The 22689-nt window shown below is 35.6% G+C and overlaps 1 protein-coding gene across 2 annotated transcripts in view; it reads left to right on the top strand.

Moving 5' to 3' along the window:
- The window catches only part of LOC149540587 (Galactose oxidase/kelch repeat superfamily protein), an 83736-nt gene that overhangs the window by 24408 nt on the left and 36639 nt on the right, over window positions 1-22689 (top strand). For both annotated transcript variants that reach the window (XM_089801683.1, XM_089801684.1), the window contains exons 7-10: window positions 3476-3615; window positions 3830-3956; window positions 4213-4327; window positions 16347-16435. In XM_089801683.1, coding sequence (XP_089657809.1) covers window positions 3476-3615; window positions 3830-3956; window positions 4213-4327; window positions 16347-16435 — 471 coding nt within the window. The remainder of the gene's footprint in view (window positions 1-3475; window positions 3616-3829; window positions 3957-4212; window positions 4328-16346; window positions 16436-22689) is intronic.

The following is a 22689-nucleotide window of genomic DNA, read 5'->3' as shown; positions in this document are numbered from 1 at the left end:
ATGGGGGAACCCACCCTCCACCGAGGATGAATTCCCCTTCATATTTGGATGCCAACTAACTCCCACTAACACTGCTCAAGCCATTTCTATGATATTCTTCATTTCAAGTGACAAGATTATACCCATCGATCTGTGGCTGAAGGGAGTCAAAACAATCTCTCTCCTTATTGAGGCAAAACCTGATTATATGTGAGGATTTTCGGATCCCCATATGCCAAGGGAACCCAAACATTATAGAGGATTCTTTTTGTTGAATATACTAACGTCAATCATCTCTGTATTCATCATCATTTATCTTTTTTCTCTGTGCTAGGCGGTTGGTTATGTATGTTTGGCAGAGATTCAAGTGGTCAAAGGAATTTATGCTGAAACTAGGTGGAAATCCAACCTAGTTGAGGATTTTCTACTTCCAAACACTCCTCTCATTTCCTCGACCTTGGTCCTTATTATTGCCACCTTGGATTGTTTTTCTCTATCTTCATATTAATATGAGGATTGTGGACTGTGAGATCCTCATCAAGGGAAGAATCCGACACCCTTGAGGATTTTAACATTCCAAACTTAACCAAGTTTTGCTCACTTCTTCAACATCATGTTACTTACTGATTAATCTAGGAGGAGGGGAACAAAACTTTGGGTAATGAAAGGAGGGCACTCACTTGCTGATTGAACCTAGTTGACCTAAGTGCCAACACTCTTACTCATCCACCCACATGCTCAAATTGCACCCTAAGACCTGACTGATTTGAAACTAAATCCCACTCTCTGATTCTATTGAATTGCTGCTAGCTAGGACCTCAAGGTCACCTACTTCTATAACTTAAGTGAAAAGGGGGTGCCCATTTGCAATGGGGCAATGGGGTGAAATTCTCACATCTAGCACCCACCAAAAGAAATGTTCCTAAACATTTCAAGGATAAACTTGCTTGGAACCAAGAACCTTTGATCAATTCCATTTTCACCTATCAAACAACTAGGAAATGCACTCAAAATGGAAGAAATCGTAAGTTGAGCTAAGAGCCTTCATCTTTGATTACTCTCATGAGTGCAAGTGATTCATTCCCCACTCGACAAGAACCTAGAAAGCTTCTTAGATCCATTGGATCTAGCTATTTTGATATACTTAGTCCAAACACATCCTGGATAGAGCCTCGCTGCTAGTCAGGCGTCTATAGCCCAATGGGGTTATCGCTGTGTTTCACCACAAACATTTTTCTACCTTTAGCCATTTTTTATTTGGCAGCACTGGTAGAGGTATTCACACACCCTGTGCCAAGTTGCTTCATTTTTCAATCTTTTTTGCATTTTTCTTTATTTCTTTTCTAATTTGATATTGCTTTTGTTTTCTTTTCAATCTTTTGTTTTGGCTTACAAGCAGTGAGGCTTGTAGAGGGTTTGAAAAATCATAGTGGCGCTGAAGCAGGTGTATGATTTTCACTAATCCCAACATCACTTCAAGAACTCCCACATAACTCAGAGCAATTAAGCGTGAGTAAAATGTTGTAAACGACAGAATTAGATACTCAAAGCACAAGCATTATCCAATCCAAATTTAGGACAGACCTTTTTGCAAGATAAGTTTATTAAGAATCCAATCTCTAATTCAGGGAATCTACTAAGAACCAAATCTGCAATTCAGGGAATATCACAGAGAGATATCTAGGAAATAAACTAAACAAATCCAATAGGAGAAATACCAGGATATCCTGGGAGAAATTCTTGAATTGGAGGAATCTAGGCATTGTTTATTGAACTGTCATAAGTTGATAGGTAAGAATTATATTGTTCAGAGTCATAAGCTGCTCAACATTTGAGTATCATGTTCTCAATTAGATTCCATTGAAGAAAAGATTAGATCTGTGATCAATATGACTATGACAATGTGGCAATAAGGAAAAACTTTAATGCATTGATTCTAGAAGTTTGAAATGCCATTAGTGCAACCGCTCTTGGGGAGAATTTAAAAACAAAATACATGTTATAATTTATAGTCATAAGATACTCAATATTTGTGAGTATCATGGTCTCAATTAGATAGATTCTATTGGAGTAGGAAAGATTAGATCTATGATCAATAGGAATCTGACACTGAGGTATAAGGAAAAGTTTTTGTACTTTTAAAATCAGTTGTAGATACATTGATTCTATTAGTTTGGAATGCCAATTAATGCAAGCACTCTTTGAGAGTTCTGAACACAAAGTACTAGACATTCAAGGTCGGACAGGCTTTGTATTTGCAAAACTTAGTATTTTCATCTAAGTTGTGCTGTGGATCTGTCTGAAAAAATGTGTTTGGAAGATCTAAATGATAAATTGTTTTGTATCCGGAAGCTAGTGGAAAATAAGATGTGCGAGTTCCGATTTGGTAGTGCTTCTCCATCATCATATGATTCAGTTGTCGAATTCGTACACTTGGTTGCAGATAAATGTCTTCTTGACTTTTAGAAGGTATCCACACTTGTTACATGAGGAAAGGACATGGGATCAGATAGAATATTGACTTCGGCATCTACAGAAGGTGCATTTAGTGCACAAAAAAAGTAGATACAAGAAGAACACTAGAAATTTATCAAATGGAACATGAAGATGCTGTAGCACACTTAGAAGATCAAGAGGTCATTGTAAGCAGCGTGAACAAGTCAGAGGGAATTGGCTAAAGAGTTAAAATGACCAAAAGAGATCAATGCATCCAAGTATTGCTGAAAGTGAGGAACAGGAAGTAAATGAACTAGAGCTGAGATGGATCACAGTTTTGGTATGACACAAGCATTCCACAGAGTTGATAATTTGGTATTTTGAATCAGGTGCATCTAGACATCATGCCTGTTGCAAAGAATAGTATCCATCTTTTTTTAGAAGATTGGAGTAGGAGTAAATCTACCACTTTAGGTGATGGGTGGACTTAGTGTTATAAGGTACGTTAATAATGGTTCTATATTAAAAAATAAAAAATAAATAATGTTGTCTATACATTTAAGAATGTTCAATTTGTTCTTAGTACGGATAATTGTCTGTTTCCTGTTAGTGAAATGACTGAATCTCTTTCTGTGAACTTTCAAGGCACCAAATGCATGGTCAAAGTTCTCTTCATGAGATGACTGTAGTTGGTATTGGTAAGAAGGGACTATAAAAGCTTCTTGATCCCAAAATAATGGTCACATGCAATAGCAGAGGTAGAAAATAACATTACAGTTATTTTTCTTGTTTGTGATTTTGATTCTACTGAAAGTATTTATTTTTGGTAAGAATTTAGTGGCTGGAAATTTTGTGCTAAATATAATCTTCAGGCATAAATTATTGTTGATGTACAAGTATAGGACCGACTTTATTATTTAAGATACAAAATGGGCTAAGTAATCATGTTATCAACTGCTTCATTCACATTCTGTATTGAAATTTAAAAGCTGTTTAAATTCCCTTTGGGTATGCCATTGTCTCAAGGTGGTAATTTCTTCTTAATTGGTTTGTATTGTAGGTTGCTCGCAGTGGCCAAACTGTAAATAAAGCTGGTTCACTGCTCATCATGTTTGGGGGTGAAGACACTAAGGGTAGGAAGCTGAAAGATCTGCACATGTTTGATATGAAATCCCTCATGTGGCTTCCTCTACAAACAACGTAAGAATTTTCAACTTATGGTATAAGTGCTTATTTAATGATATTACGAAGGAAAAATAATTAGACAATTTTTATTCAATTATATAAAGTTTTATCAAAAACCGATTACAGCTATTACATTTTCTATTATTTTATGTTTTTCTAAATATTTTATAAAGTACAAGTAAAACATTTGGTTATTTGAAACTTTAACATGTTTTTAAATTTCTCACAGCGGTAGTGGACCTTCTCCAAGATCAAAGCATGTAGCTGCATTATACAATGATAGATTTTTGCTGGTCTTTGGTGGAGCAGCGAAATCCAAGGCTTTGAATGATCTATTTTCTCTTGATTTTGAAACAGTATGTGAATGTCTGGAAAATGCTCTTTTGATGTGATTGTTTTCCCTTAGTTATGATTTTTTTGCATAAAGGTAGATAATAAAATGCTGGATATCCTCTGTTAGGCTCATACATGTATCCTACCTACAGCCACAAATCTACAAGAACTGCTCTAGAGTTCTGTTATGTGGAAACACTGTTAAATGAAGCTTCAAATGGATGATGGTATACTCTGATTATTCATGTTGATATTCTTCCCTTTTGTTTCTGATTTCAGATGGGTTGGTCCAAAATTAAAACTCAAGGACCAAGTCCTTCCTCTAGGGCTGGTTGCAGTGCAGTTCTGTCTGGCAAGAACTGGTACATCACAGGAGGGAAGGGACGAAAGAAATGTACGTGCTTATCAGTATCCCGTTCCGAGGAAAAATTTATAATATTTTGTTGTAAACACTTCTTATGCACTAGCTATTTATTTGCCTAATAGGAAAATAGATGAACAATTAACTCAAATGGATGCAGTGAATAAAAAGAGTAATTATATTTTCACTGCATATTACATTTGGCTGCATCTCATGTATCTACAGACAATACAATTGCCATGGATCTCACTCACTCAATTTGTGATTCACAGTTGTAGACCATGGTTGCTTATTGAGTTGTATATCATGCCTGCATCTTGCTTTGTGCTGTTTAGCTATCACATCCTGTGCCATTCAACATCCAGCTTCTCATCCCAAGATCTGACTGTGAATTTGTAGATTACATATAGATGATATTTTATGCTACTTAGATAGATGTGTTGAGTTTGAAAGATCTTCAGGGTACTCTCTTTTTGTTGCATCCTGTATTCGGATATAGTTCAGTCACATTGATTAACTTTGGTCTTTTGGATGTATTAAATATAAAAAATTCATTATACTTATATGTAATAAATGACTTTAGGAAAAGTGTTGTGAACTTGAAATGAAAGTTTGAATTCTTTAATAGTTTCATTGCATATTTACCCAAATTAAGACAACTCCAGTGACAAAGCAGGAAAGTGTTTTATTCATTGAAGATATCAAAATCCTGTATTACGATGGGAGTGGAATTGAAGGTTATAGTAAAAAATGGAACATGAGATATTCTTGAAGATAATTATAGTTGTTGATGGCTATTTAATAGCTTATTGACCATTTGTGCTACTCAACATTTCAATCTAAATGAAGGCTTGGAAATGCTTATGTTATTATGTATGATATACAAAAGTAGCTGTTGGGCAAATGCTGATTACACTAGTTTGGTTGGTCATCACCTGTCTGTATTTTATCTGTTTAAATAATTTCCAGAAAGCACATATTACCTATGATAACACTCGAAACTCTGTTCAGTGTCATGTATCTTCTTGTCGGATTTGATATGATCTCATTCTGTGAACTCTATATCCACGAAAGTTAGTCAGAGCTCTCCATATTATTTCTAAAGTGTAATTTGTCCTCAGATTATTGCTGCCTACCATTGCATTATTCTTTGTGTGATTTCTTAGCATCCAGGATTTTCTTCATATTACTGTGCCATTTATAATCCTCTTTGTTTCATATATATAATCAATATAGCTATCAGAAATGAGGGATATGTGCCAAATCGTAAATCTTGAAATTTAAATTCTTAAGTTGAGGAAACACAGGACATTTTAAGGATGCACAGAAAAACTATACAAACTACAAAACTGTATGACAATAAACATAAAGAGATATATTAATGACAAGTTATATGAATATCCTGAATCATAGGACATGTCATGTTAATTTTTAAGTAAATCAGTGAAATATCCATATGTAAAAGGTCTATAGATTTTTAATATCAGAATGATGAATGATTCAGAAATGACAGGTAATGGTAAGTAATCAGAGGTAATCCCATTATTAGCCTACCAACTGGCCAGTGAAAGGCAACTCCTCTTTTATATTTTAGAATATTTCAATGGTATTAAAATTCAAAATGTTCGTGTGACAGACAAAACTCATGCTGATAAAATGTGTTGATCTGAAGAATTAAGACCATTTATAAATTGATTTTCGTTCCATCAAGGGTAGCCTTCTGTCATCAATTTTGTTTACTTTAATGGAAAAACTAGTGAGATTGTAGGAAAGTCAGGAAAGATGTGTGTGTTATATTGAAAATTTGTAACAAAGCCAGCATATACTCTAACAACTTGCGATTGATCTTGAGTAATTATCAGTGTAGCCCAGATACACGATCCTGGCATAATACGACTCGTCCTGGAAATGGGGACCACCAAAAACTCAGAAACTTTTGGAAACCCGTCATCAGGTTGTCCTATAAAATTAATGTTTAAATTTTGATAATTTGTTCAACTTCCATTCTTATATGAACTACCAATATAAATTATTTAACATAAACACTATATCTTAAGGTTCCATAATGTATATAAGCATGCTTTATACATGTTTTCATACAAATTTTTATAATTTCCTATTTTTTTTTTATATAGCTGTCCCCACTGCCATCTCCAGGAAATAAAATCTGTATATAAGCATGCTTTATGCACATTTTCATAGCATTATTTTAAATTTCCCACTTTTTTTATGTAGCTGTCCCTTCTGCTGTCTCCTGCTCCGGGAAACAAAATCCATCTCAAACACCAGTTTCCCCATCCTCCGTCCCTGAAACCTGGGTGACGTAGGTAATTATGGCTTATACTTACAATGCCATTTTGATGTTATTCAAAAGTAGCTCTAAAATGTTTGTATGCATACCCTTTGTTTTTATTGGATTGGTTTCCACTTAGATTTAAAAGTTTTTAAGTTGTTTTTGAAAAATATTATATATCCTAATGAGTGTTAAGGTAAAATAGATGGTTGCATCAAAAGGCTGTGTTCTACAATGGTAGCTATTGTCTATTTTAGGACCATCTTTTTTCTCGTTGTATAAAGTTATAGACCCTGTTAGGTGAAAGTAAAATGATATGATACTATTATTAGCTGGTATAAATGATTGGGGATGAGATTTAGAAGGGTTTATATTATGCATTGATTTGTTGATTGTTTCCAATATTTTTGAGTGCAATCTTGTTTCCTTTTGGTCTAGTTCCCTCATCAATAAGTCCAAAAAGTGGGAAATTTCCCTTGAGAGGGCATTTTCATTTTTTACTACAGTGGTAATAAGATGGATCATTTTTGGCAACTTGTAAGAAAATCTTATTATCAAACTAGACATTAGTGGATTCAAAAGAATGTCTCCTCACTTCATTGAAGGAGTTTGATGCAGATGCTTACATGTGCAACTAGTTTGGATGAATTACGTGTTTGGGTCAAGGATTTCTTTTGTAAGCCCAATGGTGAATATGAAGTGGGATTCTGTCCCAATGGATACTTTATTTCTCTCTTTTCAAATGAATTAGTTTTGGTGGAGGTCAATATTTATTGAGATTTGTGGGTCTAAAAATACTATTGCCCCCTTGGTTTTCAAGCTTACTAGAGAAATTTCCACAACTTCAATTTGGATTTGCATTGGTCATGTTTCCTATCTTAGCTTCAAACTAATTAATAGTTTTATTTAAGTTGGGCCCAATTATATATAGTTTTAAGGACAGCTTGATAATACCATTATAATTAAAATACACGGTGTTTTTTAGCACGATTGCTAAAATAAAAATAAATGTGTTTTTAACCATTATAGTTGTAAGATACATTCGTGGATCATTGTATGTGTTTGTTATTACGATAATAGATAATCATCTATTATTAGTTAATGGTAATCTATTTGTAAACTATTGTAAATATTAGATTGTTTCTAATATTTAGTTAGCTTTCATTAGTTGTCGCTTTTTTAGCTTTCTTTCAACTAGAAATAGAATGTTTCTATTTTTTATGATCGTTTCCTAAGGAAACATCATTCCATTCTTTTGTATATAATGGCCTCTTGGTCTTTTTTAATAACAAGCAAGTATTTTACCAATTACTCTGTAATATGGTATCAAAGCCAATACTTCATTCTTTTTGAAAATTTTATAATTTCTTTTGAAATTATCTGCTACAAATTTTTGAAATTATTTTTGAGAGTTCTCAAAAGCCCATCTAGGGTTTACCATTTTTGTGAAGAATTCGTCTATTCACTACCTTGTTTTTTGGCTAGGGTTTTCAGAAGACAAGTATGCAAAACGCATTTTTTCAAAGCTCGGATTTGCAAAATCTCGTCTGCAAATTGCAGTTTCCTTGGTTGATTTCTCTGGGCGTTTCTTTGGGCAATTTCTTAGAGACAAAATCTACAGCTTTGTCTGCAACTTGAGCAGTTCCTGGTTCGTGTAGGGTTTGTTCATAAGGAATCCGCTCATTGCGACTAGAACAATCACGTCTCATGTTTGCAACCTGCGTGATTTTTCCCAAATTGCATCTTCTGCAACTTGTGCGATTTCTTCCATTTTTTTCCTACAAATACAGTCGCAACCTTCACTTAGTACTTGTTGCCTTTGCAATCCGCCTTTTCTTAGTTGATTTTTGCAATCAGTTCTATCCAAATCTGCCATTTTTTCTGCAACTTCGATTGTTTATTGCTGCCGGCTAGGGTTTTGCTTGAAACCCTAAATTTTGAGCTCGAAAATTTATTTAGATGTTAGGATTCTTGGTGGGTTTTTCGAGATCTCAACTGGGTTGTTCGTTTTTCTGGGTGCCTGGATTTTCGAGCCAACCATTTTCCTTCTCGATTTTTTGATTTTTTTGAGTCTTCCGTTTTTTGCCTCAAAGAATGTGCCTTCACAATTTTTTGCATTTTTTCATTGAAAAATGTGCCATGGCATCTTTGACTATCATTCTGCTCGAGCACAACTCCAAATTCAATGGTCGAAATTATGGCACTTGGAAGCAGTGGATCATCGCAATTTTTGAATATGGGAACACTGATCAACTTGTTCTGGGTGTTACGAAGCGTTTGACTAATCCTAGTCCTAATCAGGATACATGGGATCTAAATAGTCGAGAGGCAGTGATGCTTCCCAAGTTATCCGTGGTTGATGATCAACACTCTTAGATTCCATCCGGCAAGACAACTGCCGAGATCTAGACACATCTCAAAGGTCTTCATGAGACTTCTAACAAAAGAAAAGCTTTCTTCTTGAAGAACACTCTGTTTTATATTATCATGGATGAGCAAACCTCGCTCCAGGCTTATTTGAATAGGATTCAAGAAATCCGTGATCAGTTACTTGCCATTGGTCATAAGATGGAGGAAGAGGGCATTGTGGTTATCACTACTCTTCGGAGTTTACCAAAGTCCAAGCATTTTATCGAGACTCTTAACATCACATTTTCTGGTGTTGATCTGAAGTTCACTGATCTCCATAGACTTCTGCTTCGGCAAGATTGGTGGAAACAACAGTTCGGTAGTAGCTTTAGCTCCACCTCCATAAATCAAGCCTTTGCTGCTAAATCCTTTAAGAAGATAAAGGCAAGTTTCAATAGTCGTCTCAATAGAAGTCTTCTGCTCCAACTTCAGACGGCTCCCAAAAGAAGAACATCCAATGCAACTACTGCCACAAGTTTGGGCACATGAAGGTTGAATGTCGAGAATGCTTAGCTGCATAGTTTAAGCAATCAGGTTCGCAACCCAAAGCGAACAATGCAGAGCACATTGAGAAGACAAAATTTGCGTTTTACGCCTTTGTGGATAAAAGATCTGCACATCATGTCAAGTTCTTTGCTTGGTACATTGATTCAAGTGCCTCTCCTCACGTCACTCACCACAAAGACTAGTTTATTGACTACCAGCCTTATTCCAATTTGGTTATTTTTGGTGGTGGAGAAGAGTACACTGTTATCGGCAAAGGCAACATTCAGATTCATGTGTACTACGTTCTAGGGATGGAACTAAATCTACTCTCAGTCAGTGAGTTACTATGATATTCTCCACACTTGGATGTCACCTTCAATTCACATCAGTGCACCATCACTGATCGGGCCACTCAGTCTACTATTGTAGTAGGTCTTGAGGATCATGGTCTTTTCTGACTTATTGATTCTGGGGATTCTTAGGACTTAGCTATGGCTTCTTAGTGGTCTTTTGTTAGCACACTTTGGCATTTGCGGTATGGGCACTTAAATGTGCATTATCTCTCACAGCTTGCTCGCAATGAGCTTATTCTTGGATTGCTAGAGATTTAGACTCCATAGCTTGGAGTTTGTGATGCATGCCAGGCTGGGAAGTAACATTGTACACCTTTCCCAAGTGGTGATTCATGGTGCACTTCTCAGGTACTTCAGCTTGTTCATGCCAATATCTGTGACCCTATGGCCACTCCTTTTGTTCTTGGGTCTAGGTATTTTTTTGTTGTTTGTTGATGATTTCAATAAAAAAATGTGGATGTATTTAAAAAAAAAGAAATCAGATGCTTTTCTTGTATTTTAGAAGTTTAAACCTTTAGTTGAAAAAGAGTCTAGGAAATCTATTATTACTCTTAGATCAAACAATGCTGGGGAATTTTGTTCTAATCCATTCTCTAGCTTCTTGAATACTCATGGCATCAAACACTAGTTAACCACACCCCACACACCACAATAGAACAATGTAGTTGAACATCAGAACAGAACAATTACCTAGATGGCTCGATCCATGCTCGAACACAGACATGTTTCGAAGAAGTTCTGGGTAGCAGCAGTCAACACTGTAGTTTATCTATTGAACCGGTCTCCCATAGTGGTAGTCAAAGGTACTCCGGAAGAGGCTTGGTCTGGTTGCAAGCCCAAAATCAGTCACCTGAAGGTTTTTGGCTCCCTTGCTTTTGTTTGGATCCCTGATGCATCATGCACTAAGTTGGATGCCAAGAGTCAGAAACTCATGGATCCCTGATGCATCATGCACTAAGTTGGATGCCAAGAGTCAGAAACTCATGCTTGCTGGATACAATAGTCTTCACAAAGCCTACCGCCTAATCAATGTTGAGACATCTCGTCGCATCTACAGTTGTGATGTAGTCTTTGATGAGCAACGAGGACCTTTCATGCCTGTTTCTCATGTTCCTAATCCAACAAACCAGCTTATGAAGACTTATGCTTTGGGAGTTAGGCTTCCATCAGGTCCACTTGCTGGGAGGGCTCCACTAGCTCCTGCAACTCCAGTTATACAAGTGATCCTTTTACACACCCCTCTAGCTTCTCCTGCAAGATTACCCCAGATTTGTAGATGCTTCACCTGAGTTTGATCCAGATTCTTCTGATGAGGAACCTGATTACCAAGCATCTCCTGATACTAATGTTGGTCATTCTCCTTCGGCCTAAGTGGTGGGCTAAGACAATTGCTGATCTTTGTAATGATGAGCTCATTGATGGGAGAACTGCTCGAAAAAAGAGCAAACCTACAGAGTCTATAAACTTTGCTTTGATGGCCAACATTCATAGTGTGTTTGAACCTCAAACATATTCCGAGGCTAAAGAAATTCCAGAGTGGGAACAGGCCATGACATTTGAACGCCAGAGCTTGTTGAAGAATAACACTTGGGTCCTTTTTGATCTTCCACCAAGGAAGAAATCCATTGGCTACAGATGGGTTTACAAAATCAAATACAAAGTGGATGGTACTTTGGATAAGTACAAAGCTTGTTTAGTTGCGAAGGGCTTTTCTTAGCTTCAGGGCATTGATTATGAGGAAACCTTTGCTTCTACTGCAAAGATGAGCACCATCAAATTAGTCCTAGCCATGGCAACTCAGTTTGGCTGGAAGATCCATCAGACGAACATCAAGAGTGCTTTCTTGAATGGTGATCTCTATGAAAAGGTCTACATGATGTAGCCTCATGGTTTCAAGGTTGTTGGTAAAGACCATTAGGTTCTCCGATTAATAAAAGCTCTCTATGGCTTGAAGTAGGCCCCTCGGGCATGGTACATAAAAAATGATATTACCTCAGTGATCAAGGCTTCTAGAGGAGTTCTTCAGACTCAAATTTGTACATCAAGACCACTGACAATGACATCATCCTTTTGGTTATTTATGTGGATGATTTGATTGTCACTGGCAGTTCGACATCTTTGATTTAGGGAATCAAACATAATTTATGCCAGTCTTTTGATATGATTGACCTGGGGCTCATGCATTATTGCCTAGGTTTTGAGGTTTGACAACTATCTTTTGGTATATTAATCTCTCAGTCCAAATATGTCAGGGCTTTGTTAGACAAATTCTGTATGTAAGATTGCAAGCTTGCATCTACACCTATGGAGAAAGATCTCAAGTTATTTGCGAAGTCTGATTCTCCTTCTGTTGATGACACTACATACAGGGAACTAGTAGGCAACCTCATCTACCTGTTTGCTACTAGGCTTGATATCAGCTTCACAGTTAACTATATCTCACGCTTTATGACAGCTCCTAAGGTTGATCATTGGATGGCCGCAAAGCATGTGCTTTGTTATGTGAAGGGCACTTCAGATTATGGACTTCTGTACTGTCGAAGTTCTAATCCTAGACTCAGTGGGTTCACAAATTTAGATTGGGCAGGCTCTGTTGATGATTATAAGTCAACGTCTAGATATGTGTTTAGTTTGGGATCTAGTGCAGTCACATGGACCAACAAGAAGCAGCAAGCAGTTTCTCTCTCCTCTACAGAGTCCGAATACAGAGGGACTGTTAAGTTAGGATGTGAAACTATTTGGCTTCATCGGATGTTTGGGGATATGCAGATATCACCAGTAGGACCGACTACTCTATTTGGGGATATGCAGATATCACCAGTCTTCCATGAATGTGGATGTTCACTGTCACTACATACAATAGCTGGTTGAAGACGAGACAATAGATTTGTAGTATGTTCCTACCACAAATCAGACTGGAAACATTCTCACCAAGCTTCTTGGCCTTGATATGTGCATCAAATTTAGAGGACAGCTTGGTGTTGTAGATAGATTAACCATTAAGGGAGGGTATTATGATAATAGATAATCATCTATTATTAGTTAATGGTAATCTATTTGTAAACTATTATAAATACTAGAATGTTTCTAATATTTAGTTAGCTTTCGTTTGTTGTAGCTTTCTTAGCTTTCTTTCAGCTAGAATAGAATGTTTCTATTCTTTATGATTGCTTCCTAAGGAAACATTGTTCCATTCTTTTGTATATAATGACTTCTCTGTCTCTGTTAATAACAAGCAAGTATTTTACCAATTACTTCGTAATATTTGTGTGTTGCCCAATTCTTACCTCTTTCATACACAAGCGAATTCTCACCAAATTGACTTCATTCTTCTTTAGGAAAGAATGACAATGATCACATTTGCACAAGATAAGGCAGCAAACTCATTATGTTCAGTTCACACATCAAAGTCTATTGAATCAAATCCTTCCAAATTGATTTCATTTTGAATGACTGTTATATGTGTGTATGTGTACTTCAATATCTGCAAAAACAAAAAATGGAACATGCAATTACAAAAGGAAATGTACTTATGAAGTAGGAGCATTGCAATCATAACAAAAACATAGAAGTAACAAAGGATGGTAAAGTATTCAACCATAGAGTGACCGCTTCCTATTTATCTCTTAAATAAAATAGCAATCTCATAAATTTGGATGCACTCATGAGACCTTCCCAAGAACAAATGGATGAAGGGAGGTCTCTTCCTTGTTAGATAAAAACTTAGTCATACCATCAAACCTATGAGTGTGCAGTTGTCACGACCCAAATTAGATTTTTATTAACTTTAAAGACCTATATCTGGATCTTGTGTATGTTGGCTTTCTTGTTTTGCAAATTTCAGGATTGATATGCAATTGTTTAATTTTTTTTCATGAATATTGATGCTAAAACATTATGACAGCATTCACAAACACAAATATGAAATGTAGCAGTCTTATCATATACTTTTTGCTTCAAATGATTATCAAATGATAGAGATTCTAGTAAAAATACTTAGACATAACAACAATGTCTGACTTTCTGTAAATGAAACAATATGCTGGCCCAAGGAAGCTGGACCGACACTTATCAAGTTTGATCTGGAAAAGTAATGATATGCAAATGTGCCTGCAAGTCTTTCAAAATTATTTTGGACCAAACTGTCCATGGCTCCTTACTTGATACTTCAGGTGGATGTCTAACAGTTTATTGAGCATTTAAGGCTTTCCATATGGTAAAGGACTCCTATATGCTGGACATCCTTCCAAAACTGATTCCATGGCATCACCAAATTTGTAAACTCCCTACAAATTTAATGCTTCTTGCCCATGTTGCGGTTAGGAACATATGAGCTATGCCCCCTTAAGATGACCACAATCCAACACTTGGAAACTGCCCTCAAAAATGAGAGCCAAATATTCTGCCCTGACATTTAGATCCAATTGTCTCGTATACTAGAAATATGTGAATATCTGTGAATTTGTTTTTGCCAGCTATGCTTCAATAAATTTGTGCCTGTAAATCTCTGCCAGCAAGAAAGATAAATCTTTTCAAAAAACTTTATTGCTTTCTGAACATTCAGCAAAGTTGTGAACCTTGTCTTGATCCACCACAATTGACGAGGAAGTCATCTTTGATCTGGGAAGCCAACTTACCATTAGGTTTTTCGTGCTAGGTTTTTGAGTTGAACACGAAGTCCAAACTTCGCAATGACAAAATGTGAAATTGACCCAAAAATATTCTTGTTCCCTTTTACAACTCCTTTTATATCCCGTTTGCAAAATTTCATTTATAAATTGCATAAAGTGGTCCTTTCAATTTTTTATTTACTCTGGGAACCTGAAATAGTCTCTTTAACTTATATGGTCATTTTATAAATAAATAATTAATTAAAGTAAAGCTGTCCAAAAATAATAATGTAAGAGAACTGAAATTTAATTAAACATATTCTCTTAGCAAGCCCCAAATCAGCCACTATGAACGGAATAGCCTAAAGGGTCCTTATTAAACATGTAGTTCAATTATGGGGGCTTTACAATTACACTCTTCTGTCAATGGTTCATACACGTTTACATTCTCACAAGAAATGAAATGCAACAAATATTTATGACACTGTTTTGGAAAGTCAATTTATCCACAAACAAAAATCCTAGATTCAAATGGGGTTGAAGGTATAACATCATTATGCATATCTTTATGAAGCAGTAAAACAGTGAAGAACATTGTACAAGCCAATTCTGTGATGATGCCACAAACTATTTCAAAGAGCTGATTGAAAAGAAGGTAATTAAAGCATCATATATGCTAAGAACCACCTCCTACAACATATCCCAAATCTTGATGTCACTTTGAAAGAACTTGAGCTTTATTTTCAGCTGCTTACAGAAGAAGGGCAGAGTAGTATTGTTTTTCATCTATAGGGACAAATCTTTTGTACTGAATAGTTTGTCTAATCCTTTCTACGATAAATGCTTGAAAGTTCTAAGAGAGTACCTGTTAGTAACTCTGGAAAGATTATTCAGAAAATAAAAAAATGGCGGTTCTAATTCTGAAAAAATGCATATATGGATTCAATGGTTTAGGATGATTGCCATGTGTAACATAGTATAAAAGTCATCTCTGAAAACATGGGTAGTAAATGAAAAGGCCTACTCCCCAGCTTATAGTGGCTAAATAGGAAAACAATGTCCTAGGAGAAGAGTCTAATTGTAGGATTGATGAGTCGATAATCAAATTGAGAACATTATAACCCTATTAAAGTCTTTGCTAAAAGATGAGGATGATTTAGTTTTGTCCCCGAGTCTTAGTAAAAGGGAATTGAAAAAATAAAACCTCTCCAATCAATTGAGTACCAAAAGAAGTTAAAGGATGTACACCGAAACAATTTTTGCCTATATTTCCAAGCTTCCTTTGGGCCACGTCTTTTGATTTTGTGCAAGCCAAATAAATGTTAAAACTCAACCTTATTGTTAGTGGCAGTCATGAAGGCACTGATAACTGATAAAAAATAAGTCATATTGTGATAGTAGCAACTATCTCATGTCATTATATTTTTACAAAATTGCTGATATGCAAGATATCTTTTCTTTCTAAAGGGCTCATTGTTTAGACCATTTCTAAATACAACTTTCAATTTGGGTGTATGGAGGACAACATAATTTTTTTTTAAGGGGATGAAATGGATGAGGTTTATAGAGACCTTTGCAGTTGTTGTACATACTCTCCTACATGTGTTTTTGTATAAATAACTAAAATGACTGGCCCTCACATTAACTGCTTACAAAGAGGTCTATATTTTGAGTTACACTGCTTCTAATAAATCTTGACCTCTTAAAGTATTTATATTATAAGTACTTTAAAAGTAAAAGCAATCAAAATGTTTTTGTGTATTGTCGTGTAATTGATCTACAGTGATAAGGCAACATGATCTTAAAAGTTTTGCCTTGTCATCACTCAATTGTTTACATTATAAAGATTTAAATTTAAATTTTGTGTTAATTCATATTGACGAGAATTCTTCCATTAACAGGGTACTCTGAAACATTGGTTCTTGATGTTTCAACAATGACATGGTCCAGTGGGCTAACATCAGCAAAAAGCTCTATTATTAACAATCAAGTAAGACAGAAAAAAACATCAAAAATATTTATTTCATTCATAAATTTTGTTTTGCCTCTTGCAATAATTAATTGTGCATTTCACTAAGGTGAAGTTACATTCAAGAAAAACTATAAGTTTTGTCTCTGAGAAAATTGTGACTTGCAGAATTCTGAATGTAGATGTTTGCAAGCTTATCAATAACATAGAAATGCCCTAAAAACAAGTAGGAGACAATGATTACAATTTTTGAAATCAACTTATACTGATATTTTGATTGCATCCATTTATGACTAACAAGATTAAAATCATTTTTCCTTTCTAAACAATATAGTCTGTTATTTGAGGCAATTTCTGTAGCTTGTGCACGCTTAACAAAAAAGTGTTAGTTCTCCATTATTGAAAACATGCTTTATATTAACCTTTAATGTTCCTTGGCGAATTAAAGCAGGTAATACTAATAGATAGAGGTTGTCTACAGAAGGGAAAATTATAAAGTATTTGTACAACAATCATGCATAGGATGGGTTTGAAATTCCCAATTTCAACATTTATACAATTAATCATATATTTCATTGAACCAATGTCAGTCAACTACACTATGATCAAGTAATAAAACTCATCTGAGTAATATCCAGCACAAGCACTACACAAAAAGTGTCTTCCCTGAATTTTGTAATTAAAACAACTTCATATGTCTCACCTGACATGCTTATTTAGTACCATCCTTATCTGAATACTCTAAAAATCTTAATTGTTTTTATTGTAGCTTCATAAATGTCATCATTTCCCACATCTATGGCATGTCACATCCTTCCTACTTCTACCTTTCATATAACCATGTCCTCAGTTTTGGCATTCCAAAATCAAGGAAACTATATGCAATTTTCTCATGGATTTGTTAGTGTCTCCTCTATGTTTTTGATGTATTGATAAGGTGTCATGAAGGCAATTTTTCATCCTTGAATAGTGCTTTATGTAGCATTATTTGTGCATTCTTATTGAAGGTTTTTGCCAAGTTAATCGTCTAAATGCTTGTTAAAATGAGATCTTCATCTTTGACTTAAGTGTGTAGAGTGGAAATATCACTCAAGTTCACAGATATAGAGATATGCTAATCATACAAAATAACACAATTGAGATACATATAAAGTAAAACATAGAATGTGCCATTAATACTATAGTCCCAATATGCGAGGAAATGGTTTCTTTATTAATACCAAAAACGACATGCCTATATTGACAATATTCCAAGTACTTATAGAAGGGTTGGTTGGTTGGAAACCAATCGATGTATTCCCTCACCTCCTAACTACCCATCTTGACTATTCTTAATAAGTACTAAACATAATAGTTACTTTATTCCGATTACATCTATCCTCCCCAAAAAAAAGTCGTCTTCCAAACGACTGCTGAACAAGAAAACAACAAAAAGAACTTTGACTTCAAGAAGAAGAAGGATGGGAGGACATCCTTGTGCACAGAGCTCCACGTAGCTGTTGCAGATCCCTTTCAACTGTCTTTTGTTTTGCCCGAACACCCTATAGTACCCTTAAAGCAGCCATCTTCTTGGCTTCCGATGTGGTGATTTTGTTTTCCAATCCAGCTTTCTCTGTTTTCCAGGTTTCCTGCATTGCAACTTTCTCAACTTCCCATTGATGTTGAAGATTCTGCCTTTCTAGTCCCCATGCTTTAGCCAGGCTTTTTTTTCTGTGCCATTTTCTCTTTGCTTTTTGTCATCTTTCTTATCTCTTTTGCTTGTAGTACTCTAGGTTTCTGCTTTCGGGAATCCATAATGTTTCCTCTGCGCGGGTTTCCTATGCTTAATTTCACCATTGTGTGCTGGTGAGTCAATTCCAAATTTCTTTAATTGTTTGCAAATGCCACCTGTACCAACTGTTCCTGTGATGTGACTGTTTGTAACAATCTTCCACGTGTGGGAATGTGGTACAAACTAAGCATGTGTAGTATGTCTCTGAACTTCCTCCTGTCTTAGAATTGATAGGTATGGCTTTTAGTGATGTCTCTTGCCGTTGTACGGACTCCACATGTACGAATGAACTCTCCCATACGAGATTTCGTACGGATGCTACTTCCACCTGCACGAGCTTTTCCTCTCGTATGGATGATGTTTTAGGTGTTTCTTCCCTTGCCTTTGGTACGAATGCCTCCTGTACTTCCTCTATTGCCTGCTGTACGGATGCCTCATGTATTGATAATGCCCATTTGAAAGTCTTGCCGTACTTCCTCTACTGCCTGTTGTATGGAAATCTCATGTACTAGCCTCTATCCTATGGATGCCTTCCGTACAGGTGTCTTTAGTACAAGTGTCTTTCATACCTTCTCCTATACTGTATTCTTCCTTCGTACGGTGCCCTTCTGAAAAGTTCCCACCCTTTCCTCCTATTGTACAGATGTCCATATGACTGTTTTCTCTTCTTCAAGATGTACGACTGGTGCTTCCTCTGTTATGACCACTTGTACGATTGTCTCCTTCTGTATGACCTCAAATTCCTTGTCTCGTATAACTCCTCGTACGGCTGGTCTCATACTAAAACGTGGACTGGAAAACATAACCTCTAGATACGTGTACGATGAAGTGATCACAATCTCCTAACCTTGGAAAACAAAATGTAGATGAGAAGTCTTTAAACAATTAAAGATCATGACCTGAGTCTTACCTAGGTTAACCACAAGCTTTCGCTGATCAGAAAAGGAAACCAAGCCATCAAGAAGTCTCTGTAATTTGTTTAGAGAGGAAGCAAGGAGAACCACATCATCCGCAAAAAGGATGGAGATCAGAACTTGGTGAAGATAACAACCATCCCCAGGGAGCGAAGACTTAAGGAGGAAGTGCTCAAACTCATCAATATATAACTTGAACAAAGTAGGGGAGAGAGGGCATCCCTGCTTAAACCCAATGGTGCTATGAATCGGATCTGAGAGACCACCAGGAGTCCTGAATCTGCCAACCACAGTCTCATAAAGTCTCATAACAGCGGTACACAACATCTCAAAAATACCAACCTCTCTAAGTCTCTCAAATAGAGCCACCTTAGGAACAAAATCAAAAGCTTTGTGAAAATCAACAATGCAATAGCAAACCTTCTCTGATTTGTGCCTGGCCTCCTCAATAATAGCCCGTAGAGTGAAGATGTAACAACCGGTTTTTTTTCCGGGTCTAAATTAACATTCAACATACTCAAAGAATACAGTTATAACTTCAAATTCATAAGAAGGCAGTTACATCATTCATGTTCATGTGAAGAAGATTATTGTTAAAGTCAGTTAAACAAAATTTCTTAACTAAATACTTGAAAAACCTTTTAATGAAATTACTTCAGAAATTGAAATCACATACCTCAGAAAACTGAGATTGAAAATCATCTAAGTATGCTTTTGCAACCATTCGAGTTAGTCCACAAATACACTATAAAAATTTCTCAAATCGACTGCTATCTCAAAATTCATTTGATGATTACAACTATAATTTAAATTAGGGCATCACATATCATCTTACCAATTAGGCATCAATTACCATTGGTTTATTTAGGGCTTCTGATACCACTTTACCACTTAGGGCTTCCGCGACCACGGAATTCAATTAGGGCATCCGCGACGACAGATTTCTATCTAGTGTTTCCGCAACGACGGATTCAATTTAGGGCTTCCGTGGCCACCGATTCAACCAAGGCTTTCAATACCACGGATTCAGTTAGGGCTTCCAATACCACTGTATCAATTAAGATTCCAGTTGTCACACAATCAATTAGGGCCTCGGATTTCTTTTCCTTCGATTGCTTATCTGTGACAATTTCTCAAGATTAGATAAATATTCATTTATATGAAAGTAAAATGATGATAACAATGAAATACGTCAATTAAATCTTACCTTCTCATAAACAAAAATGATAATACCTGTTTCTGGTAAACAATTGACTGCACGGCTTATCTCTTTCTGACGCATATCTGACATCTTAAGAGAGGTGAAACATTGTCAGGGGCTTTAACCACCCAACCTTGGACCACTACTTATTCCCACACATTCTCTAACGAGAAAGGCCCTCCCTACCCGTAATTGACAGGGAACAACATACCATCCACTAGGCATCATGATATATAACATGCCATACGACTTGGTAGCAAGAAATCACCACAACAGGAATATGCATGAGCTATTAATTAATTCTTATTAAATGATAAATATTGAAATGTCATAACTGATACGGATTCAAATATTATAGATTCCTCTTTATCACCTCGTCACCCTATACTGGCATTTACACTAGGTGAATTCCTTGGTGTACTGTTTTCTATATCTCAATATTAGTTATTTGTACTATGTCAAAATGTATTTGTTTACCAACGGAGATAATAACATTTTGGCCATTGACCTTATATGATTTTGAAAGAAACCACATATTTGGATGTTTATATGAATAAGAGAAAACGCCAGTCTTATGTATAAATCTGAGTTACAAAATTACTAAGGAAATTGACTGTTTTTACAAGTTATTCGACAGGCTCGTGCATTAGTTATTGCCAGACTATCACAAATGATAAACGACTACATGCAAGGGTCACAGCAGTCTTGAAGAATAGTTTAGTGGTCAATTCCACATGCTATTCTTAACGGTTTACGAGTTAACTTTTGCATTCATCTCTTTAATAAAATAAAATAAGGATTATACAGATTGTTTTGAAGAGATTACATGACTTTGTCACCAAACTTTGTAGAGAGTCTTGTGCTTAGAGGAAATCGCCTAGCTTGCTGTGTGACCTGCAGATGTTAATACTAAATTGGTTTTAAGGCTGAACAAAATTGACTCAGGGTTGATTAGTTATATATATATATATATATATGCAAATTTATTTTCAAAATACATTCAGTTCAATCTAAAATAAATTCTTCCTTGTCACTGCTCGAAAACATTTCAAAGTATTACTCACATAATCGGATATATATATAGAAGGAGAAGTCGACAAACTTAATGTATAGTTTGGCATCATAATTCACACGTTGTCACTAGGAGAAACCACGATCAAAATTAAAGAGCAATCAAAGTTATAAATTTCTATGCAACAGTAACACCAAAAGACTTACAACTGATGCAAAAATGTGGACAGAAATAAATATAAAGAATACCCTATGGTATACGAGTTTGCAGTCTTCATGAATCAAAACAAACTTAGCATAAAAGGATATCATGATTCACTAATAGTCTGGCATGACACCTTTGTGAGATAATCCAGAATGTCTTGAGTGGGTAAGATGGACTCTTCTTCCTGTTTTGATTTTCCATGGGTGACACTCCATCTGCTCTTGATCTCTCATGGCAGAAAGTAAGACTCCACTCCTGACTTAGGGTCGTGGTTATGAAAGTGTGCCAACAGTATTCTTAGCCAAATGTAAAGAAATAAAAATCTGGGAGTATACTCAGTTCCTTCTTTAGAGATGAATGCCGAGAGTCACCAAAATCAGAGAGAGAAAAAGATGATCCCCTGATACAATCATAAGACTCTAATATAAAAGAATAGCTTGGCTCATCAGCTTCCAACAGTTATAAAGAAAACCATTGGAATTCCCAAGATGACTATACGAATACATCACAAAAATTCAAATTTAAAAAAAAGAAAAAGAAGTTGGAAAGATTAAAACTCAAATTGCCAAATGTTTAAATCGATCAATCATGTCAAGTGTTTTTCATTTAAAAACAAATAATATTAAATTGGAAGAATAGAGTTGGAAAGTTATACTTTGAGAATTATAATAATTTTATTATAATTCTAACGTTATTAAAATCTTATAAGTACAAGCAACAGTTATTTTATTAATTATTAAATTATAATGTACCAAAAATCATTTTATTTATTAAATGCACAAATATAAATTATTATTAAAATAATATGACGAAAAAAATAAAAATCCTTTGAGGTACGTTTTGTATTTAAACTTAATTTATTAATTAAATTATTAAATAACTCATGCAAGTCCCGCAGATGTATTCTGGCTAGGTCTTGTACCTGTCTGCCCAGTGATGGTAATTCCCTGCCTAATTCTTTTTTGACAATGCTTCCACCCCTTCGACAAGCTCCCTGCAAGGAATTCCTCTATAATTAAATTATAAATTATAAATAATCACATCAGTTAAAATTCCATGAATTTGCGATTAACGAATAACTGGCATGTCATCTTCACTTGAAATCCTAACGACTATCTTACCATTTCACTAGATTATATCAAATTAAACTACCAACTGACTTCATGTGAACTT

This window comes from Cupressus sempervirens, chromosome 9 (assembly GCF_028749045.1).
Source record: "Cupressus sempervirens isolate cs-2001-9-10 chromosome 9, ASM2874904v1, whole genome shotgun sequence".
NCBI lineage: Eukaryota > Viridiplantae > Streptophyta > Pinopsida > Cupressales > Cupressaceae > Cupressus > Cupressus sempervirens.
This window is presented reverse-complemented; position numbering and strand designations above follow the sequence as displayed.